Below are 14789 nucleotides of genomic sequence, written 5' to 3' on the forward strand. Positions count from 1 at the left end.
TAGAGAAATCCTAGGAGGAGTTGCTGGAGAATTGAAATTCATGTCACTGGGCCTGACTTTTTCGCGAATTTTTTGGCGAATATCATACAAAATTCGGTGGAAAAAATATCAACATTTTTGGTGAACTACCTGATCTTCAAAAAAAAAAAAAAAACATGTATCAATTTTTTACTACATTTTTTGAAAATCTTCTTGTAAATTTTTGTTCTGCTTCTACCTTCTTTTTAAATGATTTACTCGATGAATCAAAAATCTTATGACACCGATTTTCTTTGAATTTTATAGAAAAACTTTCGAGTTGCAATAATATCTCGAGGACATTCAACATATCTTCCTTCAGGAAGTACTCCAAGGGTTCTACCAAAAATCTCCCAAAATTACATTCTCGTTAAAATAGAGCTGTGTTTGTCTAATATTGCCGTAAAAATACTACCGTAAAGGATTCTATAGGATACTCTTCCGGGATTCGAGTAATGCTAATGAAAGTCACATTTTCGGTAAACTTTATAACATTTCTTCACAAATTCCAATAAAGAGTCTTCTGTCAATTCTGATTCTGTACTCATAGAATTTGTAAGGAATTTGTAAGGAAAATTTTTATAGGTATAAATATTTGTTACATTAATAAGACTAAATATTTTTTAATGTGTTATACTTTTCATGTTGTGTTATGTTTTATTTTAACTCGTATATATTTCCCTAATTTTAATGCACATTTATAGGGTTCAGGCAAATATTAAAATTATAACACATTAAACAATTATTAGTATGTCTTAATAATCTATATATAAATTTCTATCTGTCTGTCAGTGCCAGTGGTTGGTGTTTTGGGCACATTTTCGCTATAACTCGTTTAATTTCAAGACATTTGATTTTAATTTCTACGTATCTTACCACGTACAAAAAATCAATCCAATTGATTCAATTGGTTCAAAATTTACTAAGTTATAGCGGAAAAGTGCCAAAAACAAGCCCTGCCGAGATGGACCCATTTCTATCTCTTCTGATTTTTTGTTCTTGTGGATTTTTTTTTCAGTTTTACAAAAACATTTTTTTCGAAATTTTATTTATCAATTACCAAGTCGTCTGTTTAACATTTTGCAATGTTCAGGAATACTATTTGCAAGATAAAAAATTGCAATAATAGCATGGGAAGAATTTACCAGTCATGCTTAATATAAATAGATGCAATAAATTTCAATGATCTATTAATGTGGAAATATAAACAAAAAAGCGCAGCAGCTGCCCTAATTATACACAAAGATTTAGAACGATCCACGCCCGGTAGCGCGACGATTGACGACGGACGTGTGGCGGCGGTGGCAGTTAGTGCACAGTGGCACCCTCCCAAAGAGCAACTGAAGGAACGAAAAAAAAAAAACTGCAACTCCGTCTTCCATTCATTGCAAAATCGATCGCCGACCAAGACGGACGTGTTCACCTCCATTGGCTCCCGTGTGCACACCATGAACAGTCGCGATCGCGATCTACGAGCTTAGCGAAAGAAGCGTGATCCTGTTCTGATCTAGTTTCGCGATTCCCTCCGCATCGTTTCCGTGCGTGATAGTGTCTAATTATTGTTCAGGCGGTACGCGAGTTTGCCAGTTACGACCGAACGCATCCAAAACGCAAACATTACGCCACCATAAACTATCACCGCTGTCGGTGCGGTTGTTGGTGACTAACGTGCTCTGGTTGGAACCAGGAATAGTGTGTGCTTTTATTTTCCTTTCGTGCGCATCGCGCGGAATTGGTTGTTAGGCTTAGCTGCGCTATCAAGTTCACGTAATGCGCGTGTGAAAAAGTTTAGTGGATGCATTGAAAGTGCCACTCAGCTGCGGCGAACAAGGAAACGCACCACGTGAAGTAGCGCGCAACATTCAAAATCAGCGATCAACCATCCACAGTACATCACAGCCTATCTCTTCTTGGCGAAGGCTTCCTTTGTTTGTTCGGAAAATCTTGGATCTGCTGAGGTACAGCCGGAGACCGTCATCTGTCAGTCAACCTTGCCGCTATTTATTTTTACAATTCTATTTTCCACCACAGCAAAGCACCCCGCCGCCACAGGCCATCAATCCATTAGGTAGTGCGATATTTGGCGCGATTAATTAAATCCATAAATTAAAAGTGAAACTCTGCGGGTTGAGACTCGCGCTCGCGCGTGGTCAGCTCTGGAAAAGTGTGCTCGATTGAGTATCAGTTCGCGCAGCGTACCTATCGGATACACGGTTGGTCTTTGTATCTTTGTAGGGTTTGACGGCCTCCCAGTAGTGATCGATACATTTGATCGCGGTGCGGTAGTAGTGCGGCGAATTGAACTGCATTCGTAGAATAATAAAACAGCAGCAGAGCATAATAAGCGGTACGATTTGTACAAGTGTGTGAATTGAATGGAAAAGCTGAACTACTAACTAATTCGAACAAGTTGAGCGACGACGTGATCAGCTACCTATACCTAGGTGGAAAACGGAAAAAGACAATTGGATTGAACTGATTGTTGATTAGCTACCTACAATCGATAGGTTTGACTGTATTTTCATTTCCGGAACGAGAAGGTGCTAGCAACGATGGCGTTCTTCAAGAGCATTTGGAAAAATGGTTCCAAGCACAAGAGTAAGTAGTAATTACAAGCATTGCAAAATAAATGACAGTTCTTGTGAATAAATCTGAGTAAATACTCTTCACTAAATCTGTGAAGCCGTGAAGCAAATTTATATGAATCTTCACAGCGATCTGAGTACAGAGTGTTTACTCAATTTTATTTTTATGAGCTAATATATTTTCGGACTTGATTGGAATAAGCAAATTTGATTCTAACACTGTTAAGACTGAAACATTGTGTTTGATTTAGAAATGGGGTTTCCCATTGAAAGCTATTGATAACTAACATTTTGCCTTTCGGGATTTCCCTGAGTTAATGTGTACATCAATTCAAAAAATCTACATTTGAACAGGACTATTGACATGCCTCTAATGCGGCGATAAGTGGCATTTAAAACCATCTTTCGTTTTGTTTTGAAAATAGGGTTTGGGACCAATTGGGCAGGGGGATCTATTTTGAGCACTTGCTACTATAACTCAGTCAATTTCAAACAGATTGACTTGATTTCTGGGACATGATTAGGTACGCATCTAGTCATGTTCAAAAATTCAAGTCAATCGGTTTGAAATTGACTGAGTTATAGTAGCAAGTGCCCAAAATAGGTCCCCCTGCCCAAATGGTCCAGACTCTACTTGGCAAAAAAAAAATACAAAGCCTAGAAGTCTACAAGGTTCAGCTAAAATGTTTGGATAATGGTTTAGCTCTAAATTACTGATATATACTAAATCTACTATGACATAGTTACTTATTATTTGTGGTTTTATATAGCGAATCTAACAAAATTGATGCTTTTCTATATATGTACTAAAAAAAGTGATCAGGTAGGTATCAGATATCAGTGTGTCGACGAGCCTATTCATCATCTATCTGAAGGAGAGGGAAAGAAATAGAGGATGTAATGGGAACAAGGTCAGATAGGGAAATATGAAAAGATACTCTGGAAGAGGGCATTAACGCATAAGCGTAACAGAACGGGAATGGGAGAGCCTGCATACCACAGCGGATCAAAAACAACAGAACATCCTGAATATTTAGGTTTCAGGAATACTCGGAAACGCAGTTGCGCAAAAACTGAACAGTTACATATCAAATTATACGAAGTTCCATAATCGGATTCACAGCTATCACATGCAAATGAATCAGCTTTCTGAATATTCGCTATGTGATAGCTGAGTCGGCAGTGGCCAGGAAATGCTTTGACCAGCATGCTGCAATTCTGCTTTGAGAGATTTGTTAGATACTTCGCCACCCATAGAGATGGCTCATTACAATACAATTTTGTTTGACGATATATCGGAATAGCTGGCTCAGGGCCAATGAAGTCATGTGATGCTCCAGTGCGAGCTAACTCATCAGCCATTTCATTTCCGGCGATAGAAGATTAGTCAGGTATCCATACAAGGTGAACAGCATTTGCTGAGTTGAGCTCCATTTGAGTTTGACAAACGATAACTAACTTTGATCTAGAGTTGGTTGAAGCAAGTGCTTTAATTGCAGCCTGACATAAGTATATATAACTTCGCACATTACTTGTTGCTGAAGTGCTGTTTGCACTCCGCACATAAGAGCAAAGATTTCGGCCTAAAAAATGGTGCATTGTCTACCAAGTGAATTAGACTGATGCAGCCTTAGCTCACGAGAGTGAACACCAGCACCAGCTCGACCTTCGAGAAGGGAGCCATCATCGGTGTAAGTAACATACGATGGCGTGTGCAATACTTCTCTCCATATAACCAGATGTCCACTCTTTCTGGGAAGAGAATTTCGTGGAAATATCCTATGAGGAAAATTACAAACAATTGTAAGATCATTTGGTTGGCGTTAAGTCAGACCGGATCATCTGTTTTTCAATTATTTCGAGAAAATGTCCTGCAAGCACTTGAAATTTCAAATGTCTGACATTATTTTCAGAAATACTATTATTCTTTTATGTAATGGCACATCTGCATCGAAATGACGTCCAAAAGTTCAGGTATAACACATTCCTCAGCTTATCTTTACCTGCCCGAAAAATCGCGTAGTCCACTCTGACTGAACGCCAACCATTTGGAGCAAGGACAACTTTGTCCCAATCCACCAAAAGTGGAAACAAAGAAGTGTGTGTTGATCTGCGGTGCACAGGAGTTCCCTCTAGTAAATCGAGTGCTCATAAGCGGTAAGTGCAAGAAAGTGCTTCTTGTTTAAGATGAATGTGTAGTGGGACAACGTCAAAGAGAACTTCGAGCGCTGCCGTGGGATGTGCAAAAAATGCTCCAGACTTCGCCATTAAGCACATCCTTTGAAGGTGGCCTGGTTTCGATTGGATTGTTTAGGGGAGACTGAGGAGACTTGATCCCGGGGGAGACTTGTTCCCCCCATATTTTCTCGGAATCAAAAACAGTTTTCTTCTAGCATATTTTTTCCAAAACTACATCTTGACAAACGACAATGTTTTGGTTACAATTGAGTTTGATTGTACGTTGCATTATTTTTTAATAACTTATGGTTTGTTTTCAGTCCTTCAGAAATCTTTTAGGCGATTCCGAAAAATCTCAATAACTTTTTAAAAATTGAACCAAATCATGTCAAAATTTAACAGCAAATAGTGTAAATAAAACACTATCAAAAGTATTTATTCAAATAAGGCTGTTTTATAAATATTTTGATTAATGCAGCTTGGCATGGGGAGACTTGATCCCTCGAGGATTACACACACATTATACATGTGAAAATAAAATTCTATTCGGAAGCCTCTATTTACTCGGAATTATAGTGTATTCAATGATAAAACTTGTCAGATAATTATTATTTTATTATACGCCGTTAAAAGAGGGATCAAGTCTCCCCATTTTCAAAATACAGCATAACCTTAACAATTGAGGGAAATTTTATAATTTCAAATGCACCATATTCATCAAAAATACAAGAAAACTTGAAACGAAAATGAATAGGAAGCTTCTGGAGTTATTTTCCCTTTAAATTAACTATGTGCTCAAAAGGGGATCAATTGTGGCCCATTTTTGAAAAATACATCATAAGACATGCCTCCATAAAAACACAGTTTTGAAAACTTTAACAATAATTTAAAGTCCTTCTGTTTTATATAAACTTGCAAGAGATGTTTACCTTCCATTCTGCATGAAAAACGGATCAAGTTTTGTGTTTTTCTTGAAGTTACAGGCAAATTAAGAAAAAGGGATCAAGTCTCCCCAGTCTCCCCTACACTTCGCCCTTTTGCCATCACACAAGATATCCATAGACCAATAAAGGTCGAATAACAGTTATGTAAATCCATGTGGTATACTTGGGTTTTAGACCCCAAGTTTTATCAATGATTCGCCGGCATTGCCCGAAGGCCATACAAGCTCTTTTAATTCTTAACTCGATGTGCGGTGTCCAGGAAAGCTTAGAATGAGTCACATCGATTTGAGAATCAAAGAGACGCAAATTTCTAACGCCATTACGGTTTCACCTGTTCCGTGAAAAGAACAATAGATGTTTTAGTCGGATTTAACGGAAAACCACATTGGCAACACCAATCCTCAACTATCTGCAGAGCGCTTTGCATCAGGTCGAAAAGCACTGCTGATGCACATTGCACATACCGACTAACTACAGGGGATAGACAAAATGATCGGGACAGGCAAAATTTTCACTTTCCAAAAAATGTTCAACTAGCTGTAACTTTTCGAAAAGTGCATCAAATATTCTCAAATTTTTACTGTAAGTTCTTCAACTAGTTGTGTATTAGTGGACAAAATTTGGAAAATATCGGACAATTCTTCACGAAGTTATAAAGATTTTTGAAAAAGATAAAATTATCCGATAGCCAACTTTGAGCTGTTATATCTCCGGATTCATTGAACCGATTGCAATGAAATTTTGACCTTTCATGGCTTATATAATGAGCTCTGGAAAACATTTAACTTAACTTGAAATTTTTAACAAGCGAAAAAGTTATAGCGATTTTTTTTTTCACGATTTTTTAGTAAATTGGTCTATTTTAATATGCATCCCATTACTTTTTCAATTTATTGGCGGCTATGTTGTTACTTTCCTTCAAAACGCATTTATACATACATACATTTATTTGTTCCACATCATTAAGACAAGACATAATCAACAATAGTACGCCACAATACTCGGTTTTTGGCTGCCGCTCTCCATCCTCGGTCGCGCCCAATGCTCGCCAAGTCACGCTCCACCTGGTCCGCCCATCGTGCTCTCTGCGCTCCACGCCTTCTTGTGCCAACCGGATCCGTTGCAAACACCAGCTTTGCAGGGTTGTTGTCCGGCATTCTTGCAACATGCCCTGCCCAACGTATCCTTCCGGCTTTGGCCACCTTCTGGATGCTGGGTTCGCCGTAAAGTGCAGCGAGCTCGTGGTTCATCCTTCTCCGCCACACACCGTTCTCCTGCACACCGCCGAAGATCGTTCTTAGCACGCGTCGCTCGAAAACTCCGAGTGCTTGTAGGTCCTCCTCGAGCATGGTCCATGTCTCGTGCCCGTAGAGGATTACCGGTCTTATTAACGTTTTGTACATGGTGCATTTGGTGCGTGGGTGAATCTTTTTCGACCGCAGTTTCTTCTGGAGCCCGTAGTAGGCCCGACTTCCGCTGATGATGCGCCTCCGAATTTCACGGCTCACGTTGTTGTCAGCCGTCAGTAAGGATCCGAGGTAGACGAATTCCTCCACCACCTCGAAAGTATCCCCGTCTATCGTAACATTACTACCCAGACGGATCCGGTCGTGTTCGGTTCCGCCTACCAGCATGTACTTTGTTTTTGAGGCATTCACCACCAGTCCGACCTTTGCTGCTTCGCGTTTCAGGCGGGTGTACAGTTCTGCCACCGTTCCAAATGTTCTAGCGATAATGTCCATGTCATCCGCAAAGCACACAAATTGACCGGATTTTGTGAAAATCGTTCCCCGGCTGTTGAGCCCGGCCCGTCGCATCACACCTTCCAGCGCGATGTTGAAGAGTAGACATGAGAGTCCGTCACCTTGTCGCAGTCCCCGGCGAGATACGAATGAACTGGATAGTTCACCCGAAACCCTTACGCAGTTTTGCACACCGTCCATCGTTGCTTTAATCAGTCTAGTCAGCTTCCCAGGAAAGCCGTTTTCGTCCATGATTCTCCATAGCTCTGCGCGGTCGATACTATCGTATGCCGCTTTGAAGTCGATGAACAGGTGGTGCGTTGGGACCTGGTATTCACGGCATTTCTGGAGGATTTGCCGTACGGTAAAGATCTGGTCCGTTGTCGACCGGCCGTCGATGAAGCCGGCTTGATAACTTCCCACGAACTCATTTGTTTTAGGTGACAGACGACGGAAGATGATCTGGGATAGCACTTTGTAGGCAGCATTCAAAATAGTGATCGCCCTGAAGTTCTCACATTCCAAATGGTCGCCTTTCTTGTGAATGGGGCAGATTACCCCTTCCTTCCACTCCTCCGGTAGCTGTTCGGTTTCCCAGATCCTGACTATCAGCCGATGCAGACAGGTGGCCAACTTTTCTGGGCCCATCTTGATGAGTTCAGCTGCGATACCATCCTTACCAGCTGCTTTGTAGGTTTTGAGCTGGTGAATGGCATCCTTAACTTCCCTCAGCGTGGGAGTTGGTTCATTTCCGTCCTCCGCTGCACTGGCGTCGTCGTTCCTTCCGTTGCCGTGGGCTCCCGTGCCTACGTTCTCCACGCCGTTCAGGTGCAGATCGAAGTGCTGCTTCCACCACGCATTTATATATAAGTCAATTAGAGGGAAACTAAATTAACTATAATTTGCATCTTGAATTTTGAAACGATGTTGATGTTTTGGATAATTTGGTGTTTTTTTAGAAAAATAATCTAATCGTTATAACTTTCTTCCGTGTTAAGAATACAGTAAGGACCCGATTTTGTCAGCCCCATTTTGCGACAAACTTTTTGCTCTCGTTATCTTACGGTCAAATTTTAATCAATTCATTCATGTTTATCATCAAACTACAGCTGAGATGCAGAGTATAGGGGAATAAAAAGTTTGAAAACTTGCTTAGGTTTTCGAGGGAAGCAAAAAATATGTTTTGAAAAGGGGCTGACAAAATCGGGTCACTTATGTATTAAGTTAAGTCAATGGTTTTTCATAGCTCATTATATAAGTCATAAATGGACAAAATTTCATTGCATTTGGTTCAATGAATCCGGAGATATAACAGCTTAAAGTTGGCTATCGGATAATTTTACCTTTTTCAAAAATCTTTATAACTTCGTGAAGAATTGTCCGATCTTTTCCAAATTTTGTCCACTGATACACAACTAGTTGAGAAACTTACAGTAAAAATTTGAGAATATTTGATGCACTTTTCGAAAAGTTACAGCTAATTGAACATTTTTTGAAAGTGCAAATTTTGCCTGTCCCGATCATTTTGTCTATCCCCTGTACATCGTAGTTAGGTAGTCGTCGGCAAAACCATAAGTAGAAAACCGTTATTATTGAGTTGCCTCTATAGCGTATCTGTTACGAAATTTCACAAGGCTCCCGCTTGGGAGAATCCACAAACACTCAAATTCCTAATCGCTGCTTGACGAGAAGAGGTGTCGGTTTTTTTAGTATTCCAAGAATCCAATTGGACATCATTGGAGATAATTCATGACTCCGTGCGGTTTTCAATATGGTATCGAAAGGCTCTTTGTCAAAAAAACACCTTCGATATCTAGGAAAACACCCAAACAAGATTGCTTTTGAGTGAATGCTTTCTCAATATCGTAAACAACCTTGTGTAAAGAGTCATAGTGGACTTTCCAGATTGGTATGCATGTTGGTTCACATGATTAGGCACGTTGACCAGATGAACATCACGGATGCGATGATCGAGAAAGCGTTCTAAATATTTTAGAAGAAAAGAGGTCAAACTGATAGGCCTCAAACTCTTGGTTTCTTCATACGATGCACGATCCACTTTCGGAAAAACTTTACAGTAATATTTCGCCAAGATTTAGGAATATACCCAGTAGCAAATCTGCAAACAAGTAGTTTTTTCAATAGGATATATCCCATCTGCTCCAGGCGATTTCAAAGAAGCAAAACTATTTAGTACCCACTCAATCGATTTTAAAGTTATGATACTCCGAGCCGAAGCCAGAAAATCATAACTACAAGAAAAGCCATCATATTCATCCGAAGATGTAGGTTTGTCTATGATGTAGGCCTTGCGAAACAACCTAAAAGCCTCCGAATAAGCCGAACGTCATCTGTTCCAACCTTTCTACATTGTTTCCTGAGCTTTGCCAGATAAAAGTTCCACCTATGATCTTTACAGATCGTTGAGGGCAAGCTTCTCCAAAAGTTTCTATGTCGTTGTAGTATCAACGGGAAACGGCATCATCTAAATCATTTGGAGTGTCAATAGATGGTGAGTATCCATGAAATTTGGCCGTAACCAAATCAGTAAAGAGATCGAAGCTGGTTCACCGGGCATTCCAGAAACGCAAAGTTTGAGAAGTCACATTTACATATCCAAAAAAGATGTAGCGATGGTCAGATAAAGATTCTTCATTTGACACATGCCAATTGCATTGGTCAGTTCGTGATTAATTCTACTAAAGCGAAGCGTTATGTCTAAAGCCTGGAACACATAGCGTCCGTTCCGTCGAGGTTCGCGTTTTTTTGACAGTTTTCCCAAGGGAAATGTGTAAAACTACTGTCACACACCCGCAAACGTATGCATTGTGTGGGGCACTTAGCACTTCCTCTCTGGAAGATACCATGAAGGTTAGGCGGTTGACCAATGCCCATACAGTGTTGCATTTGAACTGAACGCGAGCCAAAAATGAACTGAACGCGTTCAATTTTTTGAACGTGAACGCAGTAAACATTGAACTTGCGTGTCAGAGCTTTTCACTGCTCAAGAACGCCCGTTCAGATCCCCATTCGGCTCAAAGTTCTAATGCATTCTATCGCTATGTAGGTAAAGCTAATGAATCGGTCCAGTCGTCGAGAGTTCCGTAGAAATAAGACTTCATGGAGCATGGCCCTTTACTGTACCACATAATACCATATCAGTAATTCGTACATACATAGCATTGCGGGGTTGGGAAGGGAGCGGATCGAATCGTCCGGGGTGACAACGCCTCGGTCTTTATGACGCGTTTTTATGCGAAATAACGTCCAAAAGCTTGGATGCGTCATCATATCCTATATGCCTTCTCTCCTAGGACTTTGTGACGCATTTGTATACACTCGTTGTTGCACGGAAAAATGCGCCATACGACCTAGGACATTGTGGCATCGGGCATTAAGATTCTGCACGGAAATACGAATTATCCGCAATCCACGGTGACCGGACCGGTTCCCCCTCACAATAGAAGGTCAGATTCTGAATCCAATGAGCCCGCAAGTTTGCTAGAATTGGCGAAAAAATGGCAGAAATATGACCATTTCAGTTTAGCGGGTACCAGGGTATCATGTTAGCATGGTGGCATTATACCTACTGGTGCAGTTCTTGCTCATTGTTCAAGGTGCGTTCAATTTCGAGCTCGCTCGCGTTCCAAATTTGGAACTGAACAATGTTCAAATCGTTTTGATCGCAGCGTGCCGAATTTGAACATGAACGCAAATTGATCGCGTTCAAATGCAACACTGGCCCATGATAAGTAATCCAAGTTCTGTACTACCTAAGTACTCCATTAGATTGCCTCCTCTAGATTGCCAATCCAACACTCTTACCAACTGATCTAGTGAGGTTTCACACCAACGTAAGTGCTGAAACGCCAATAAAAGCTATTCCTTGTTGGCGTTCGCTTGGCCCGCGTCGCTCGTTTCCAAAAAAACAAAGAGTACGACGAAAAAGTTGGTGGGTGACTATTTATGATTAAGCTACACTGAGAGGAAATTTCATTTTGATTTCACTGGAAAAAGTCAAGTAACCGTTCCAAAATGAATTTTTCAGTGAGTTCACATGAGTTAAGTGAAACCCGCTTGAAAGTATAGTGAATCCCCAAAGAAAATTTATTTGAAATTTCGCACTGTATCGTATTATAAATTGTATATGGTTTTCAAGTGGATTTTACTGCAGTCGAAAGTATGCAAAATAAAAGCATGTAGTTGTCACCCATCACTAACGAACCATGCATGAGTGTGATGATGGCAATATGTTCTGTAAATTCAGATGTTCCTCTTTATCAAAGGAACAATTTGGTGGTCTCCGATGACAAGGAGACGAACCAATTTTTATTTGAATTTACCTTAATATAAAATAATAATAATAGCTAAAACTAGTAAAATTATACTAAGAAATATTTTAAATTCATATGATTTGGCAGTAAAAAAAATCACTTAAATTTTATAGGATTTTTTCAGTAGAATATTTTCACTTACTAATCATTTAAGTTTGAAATGTTAAGTTAGATGGAAAAAATCTACTTAAGATTTCCAGTAAAATTTAAGTGATTTTTTCGCTCAGTGGAGAATAGCAACCACAAACCGAGTATATTTTTTATGTGCTATCCTAAATGTGATGTTGTGTAAATAAATGTATGTAGAATGCTAAAGTGAAGGCGATATGCGTACATTATACACCAGGTTAAATAGGCACGTATTCAATATCATTCTATTCGAGATCATATACGACTCTGTTCCAATTGGAACGTCTCATCAATGAAAAGAAGCAGCAATGATGCTGTGAATCATCTGACAACCAGTGGCGTCGAGTAACCTCACTTTTTACCTGTGCACCGACCCTAAAACTTGCAATTGCAGGGGATTTATGATCAAAATCTAAATAGAAATGAGTGAAAGCAGCTATTCTCGTCATTTTCTAATTATTACAAGCAAATTTGTTCAAAAAATTCAAGAATTTATACTTGGTGCACAGGTAAAAAGTGAGGTTACGCGACGCCACTGCTGACAACACTAGTTTACAGCATTTTTGAACTCGGTAAGCTGATGATCGTTTTTGGTGTAGAATCATGCCCTGAGTTCGAAAACGAGAAGGAAAAAAATTGCAGTAGAGCGGAAATTTTTTCGATTTTCCATACAAGGTTGATGATTTGAAATCGATTTTTGTTCTATTTTTAAATAAAGTCGCTCACTTCATACATCTCATTCTCCGTAACCAATGCTACGATTGAGCTGATTTTTTTACTGTAACTCGCATGATATGTAACATATGATATGTCAAATAAACATTGAGAAAGAATTTTTAAATTGTTTTTCTCTTATTGAAAAAAAATACATTTCTTCATACACTCCCGTTCAAAAGTTTGGGGTCACCCCCTCAAAAACATGTCAATTTTTTAGACCCATATCTCCGCCAATTTGCGTCCGATTTCAAAACCCTAGGTTTCATTCAAAAGATAATAAGTCAAAGAAACTTTGAACATGATTTTAAAGAAACTTTTTCTAAAAATTTTGTATGTAAACTTAACCCAAAGTTGCCAAATTTTCTAAAAAATGAATATAAACTTACGGCAGTGTCGCTGGAAATTGGGTCGACCAAATTTTAAGATGAGAGATGACCCATTTTCTATTAGCTTTCAACTGCTTTTTACAGAACTTAGCTAAAAAATCTAGAAAAAAAGTTATTAAGTAAATTAATCCTTGATGTCATCGACCAAAAGTTTGGGGTCACCCCTCAAAATGCTGTATCGGCCAAAAGTTTGGGGTCACTATCGTAAAACATGGAAAAATGATTTGTTGATATCTTTGTCATCTTTCATTCAATTTTAATTCTTCTTGGCTTATTTGAAACAAAATGAATGATACTTACTGCATAGACATTGAACGACACATATTTGTTGAAATTTACATACTAAAACTTAACGTAAAGTTGCCTCATTTTTTGAAGCGTGGTAAAATGTGCTAACTTTACATAACATTTTTATATACAAAAATCGTTAAATACGTTAAGTTAAATACATCAAACGTAAATTAAGTTAATTATCTTTGAAATGAGCCAAAAATAATTAAAATTGAACTATAGATGACGAAGATATCACCAAATCACTTTTCCATATTTTACGATAGTGACCCCAAACTTTTGGCCGATACATCATATTGAGGGGTGACCCCAAACTTTTGGTCGATGACATCAAGGATTAATTTACTTAATAACTTTTTTTTCTAGATTTTTTAGCTAAGTTCTGTAAAAAGCAGTTGAAAGCTAATAGAAAATGGGTCATATTACCGCTCCCATCCTAAAATTTGGTCGACCCAATTTCCAGCGACACTGCCGTAAGTTTATATTCATTTTTTAGAAAATTTGGCAACTTTGGGTTAAGTTTACACACAATTTTTTTTGAAAAAGTTTCTTTAAAATCATGTTCAAAGTTTCTTTGACTTATTATCTTTTGAATGAAACCTAGGGTATTGAAATCGGACGCAAATTGGCGGAGATAAGGGCCTAAAAAAATGACATGTTTTTGAGGGGGTGACCCCAAACTTTTGAACGGGAGTGTATATTTTTGGAAATTTTGCTAAAATTTACGAAGATCGTCCCCAAATCTCGTCAATATTTTGGAAATCTGACGCAAAACCTGCATTCAGATGATCGAATGGTATAGTATTCAGCTTTTAATTTATGGAAAAAGATTTAAAATTGGTTGAACAAAACGCGATATTTGAATTTTATTAAATTCCATATTTTTAAAATTTATAAAACTCGATATTGACCTAAAACTCAAAAACCGTTGTACTTAAAAAATTTTGAAGCACGGTTTCGAAATCAGCGCTAAATTATACTTCAAAAATTTTTATCGTTGACAGAAGTTCACGATTTTCATTTTATTTTGTAAACTAGTGCAATCGTTTGACTTGTATGTCTATAATTCAGCTTAGAATCAGAAGCTTAATATTAAAATGTGATGTTCGGCAAGCATGTAGGTAAATGATTTTCCTATAATTTTCATTGAGGACGCCATATTATATGTTTCATATTGACGTTTGACCCGAGGAAGCATGAAGTTGAAAACTTGTGATGACCAGAGCTATGTTAGATGCTCCATTTACGTTGTTGACTCACGATTTTGCTGGGGAGGTCTACTGTAAAAATAGCCATGTAACCGTTGACCACATTGTGGTTTACCCCAAAATTTATTCGAGTAGTTAAAGTAATCAACAAAATAGAATAAACATGAAATCAAATGGCCTCTTCCTATACGGAGATCCATTTCCACAAAAGATTCGTCCTCTCACTAGCTATTAATTTAATAAGCAATTTAATTCTC

At 38.7% G+C, this 14789-nt stretch overlaps 1 protein-coding gene across 3 annotated transcripts in view; it reads left to right on the top strand.

Annotated features, from left to right (window-relative positions):
- Positions 1–1394: 1394 nt before the first annotated feature.
- The window catches only part of LOC109407043 (low density lipoprotein receptor adapter protein 1-B), a 44139-nt gene continuing 30744 nt past the window's right edge, over positions 1395–14789 (top strand). Inside the window, exons 1-2 of one of the 3 annotated variants that reach the window (XM_029859448.2) lie at positions 1395–2086; positions 2254–2616. In XM_029859448.2, coding sequence (XP_029715308.1) covers positions 2571–2616 — 46 coding nt within the window. In that variant the 5' untranslated portion in view covers positions 1395–2086; positions 2254–2570. The other 2 variants (XM_062850683.1, XM_062850682.1) reach the window with 2 other exon arrangements.

The sequence above is a fragment of the Aedes albopictus genome, chromosome 2 (genome assembly GCF_035046485.1).
Source record: "Aedes albopictus strain Foshan chromosome 2, AalbF5, whole genome shotgun sequence".
In the NCBI taxonomy this organism is placed as follows: domain Eukaryota; kingdom Metazoa; phylum Arthropoda; class Insecta; order Diptera; family Culicidae; genus Aedes; species Aedes albopictus.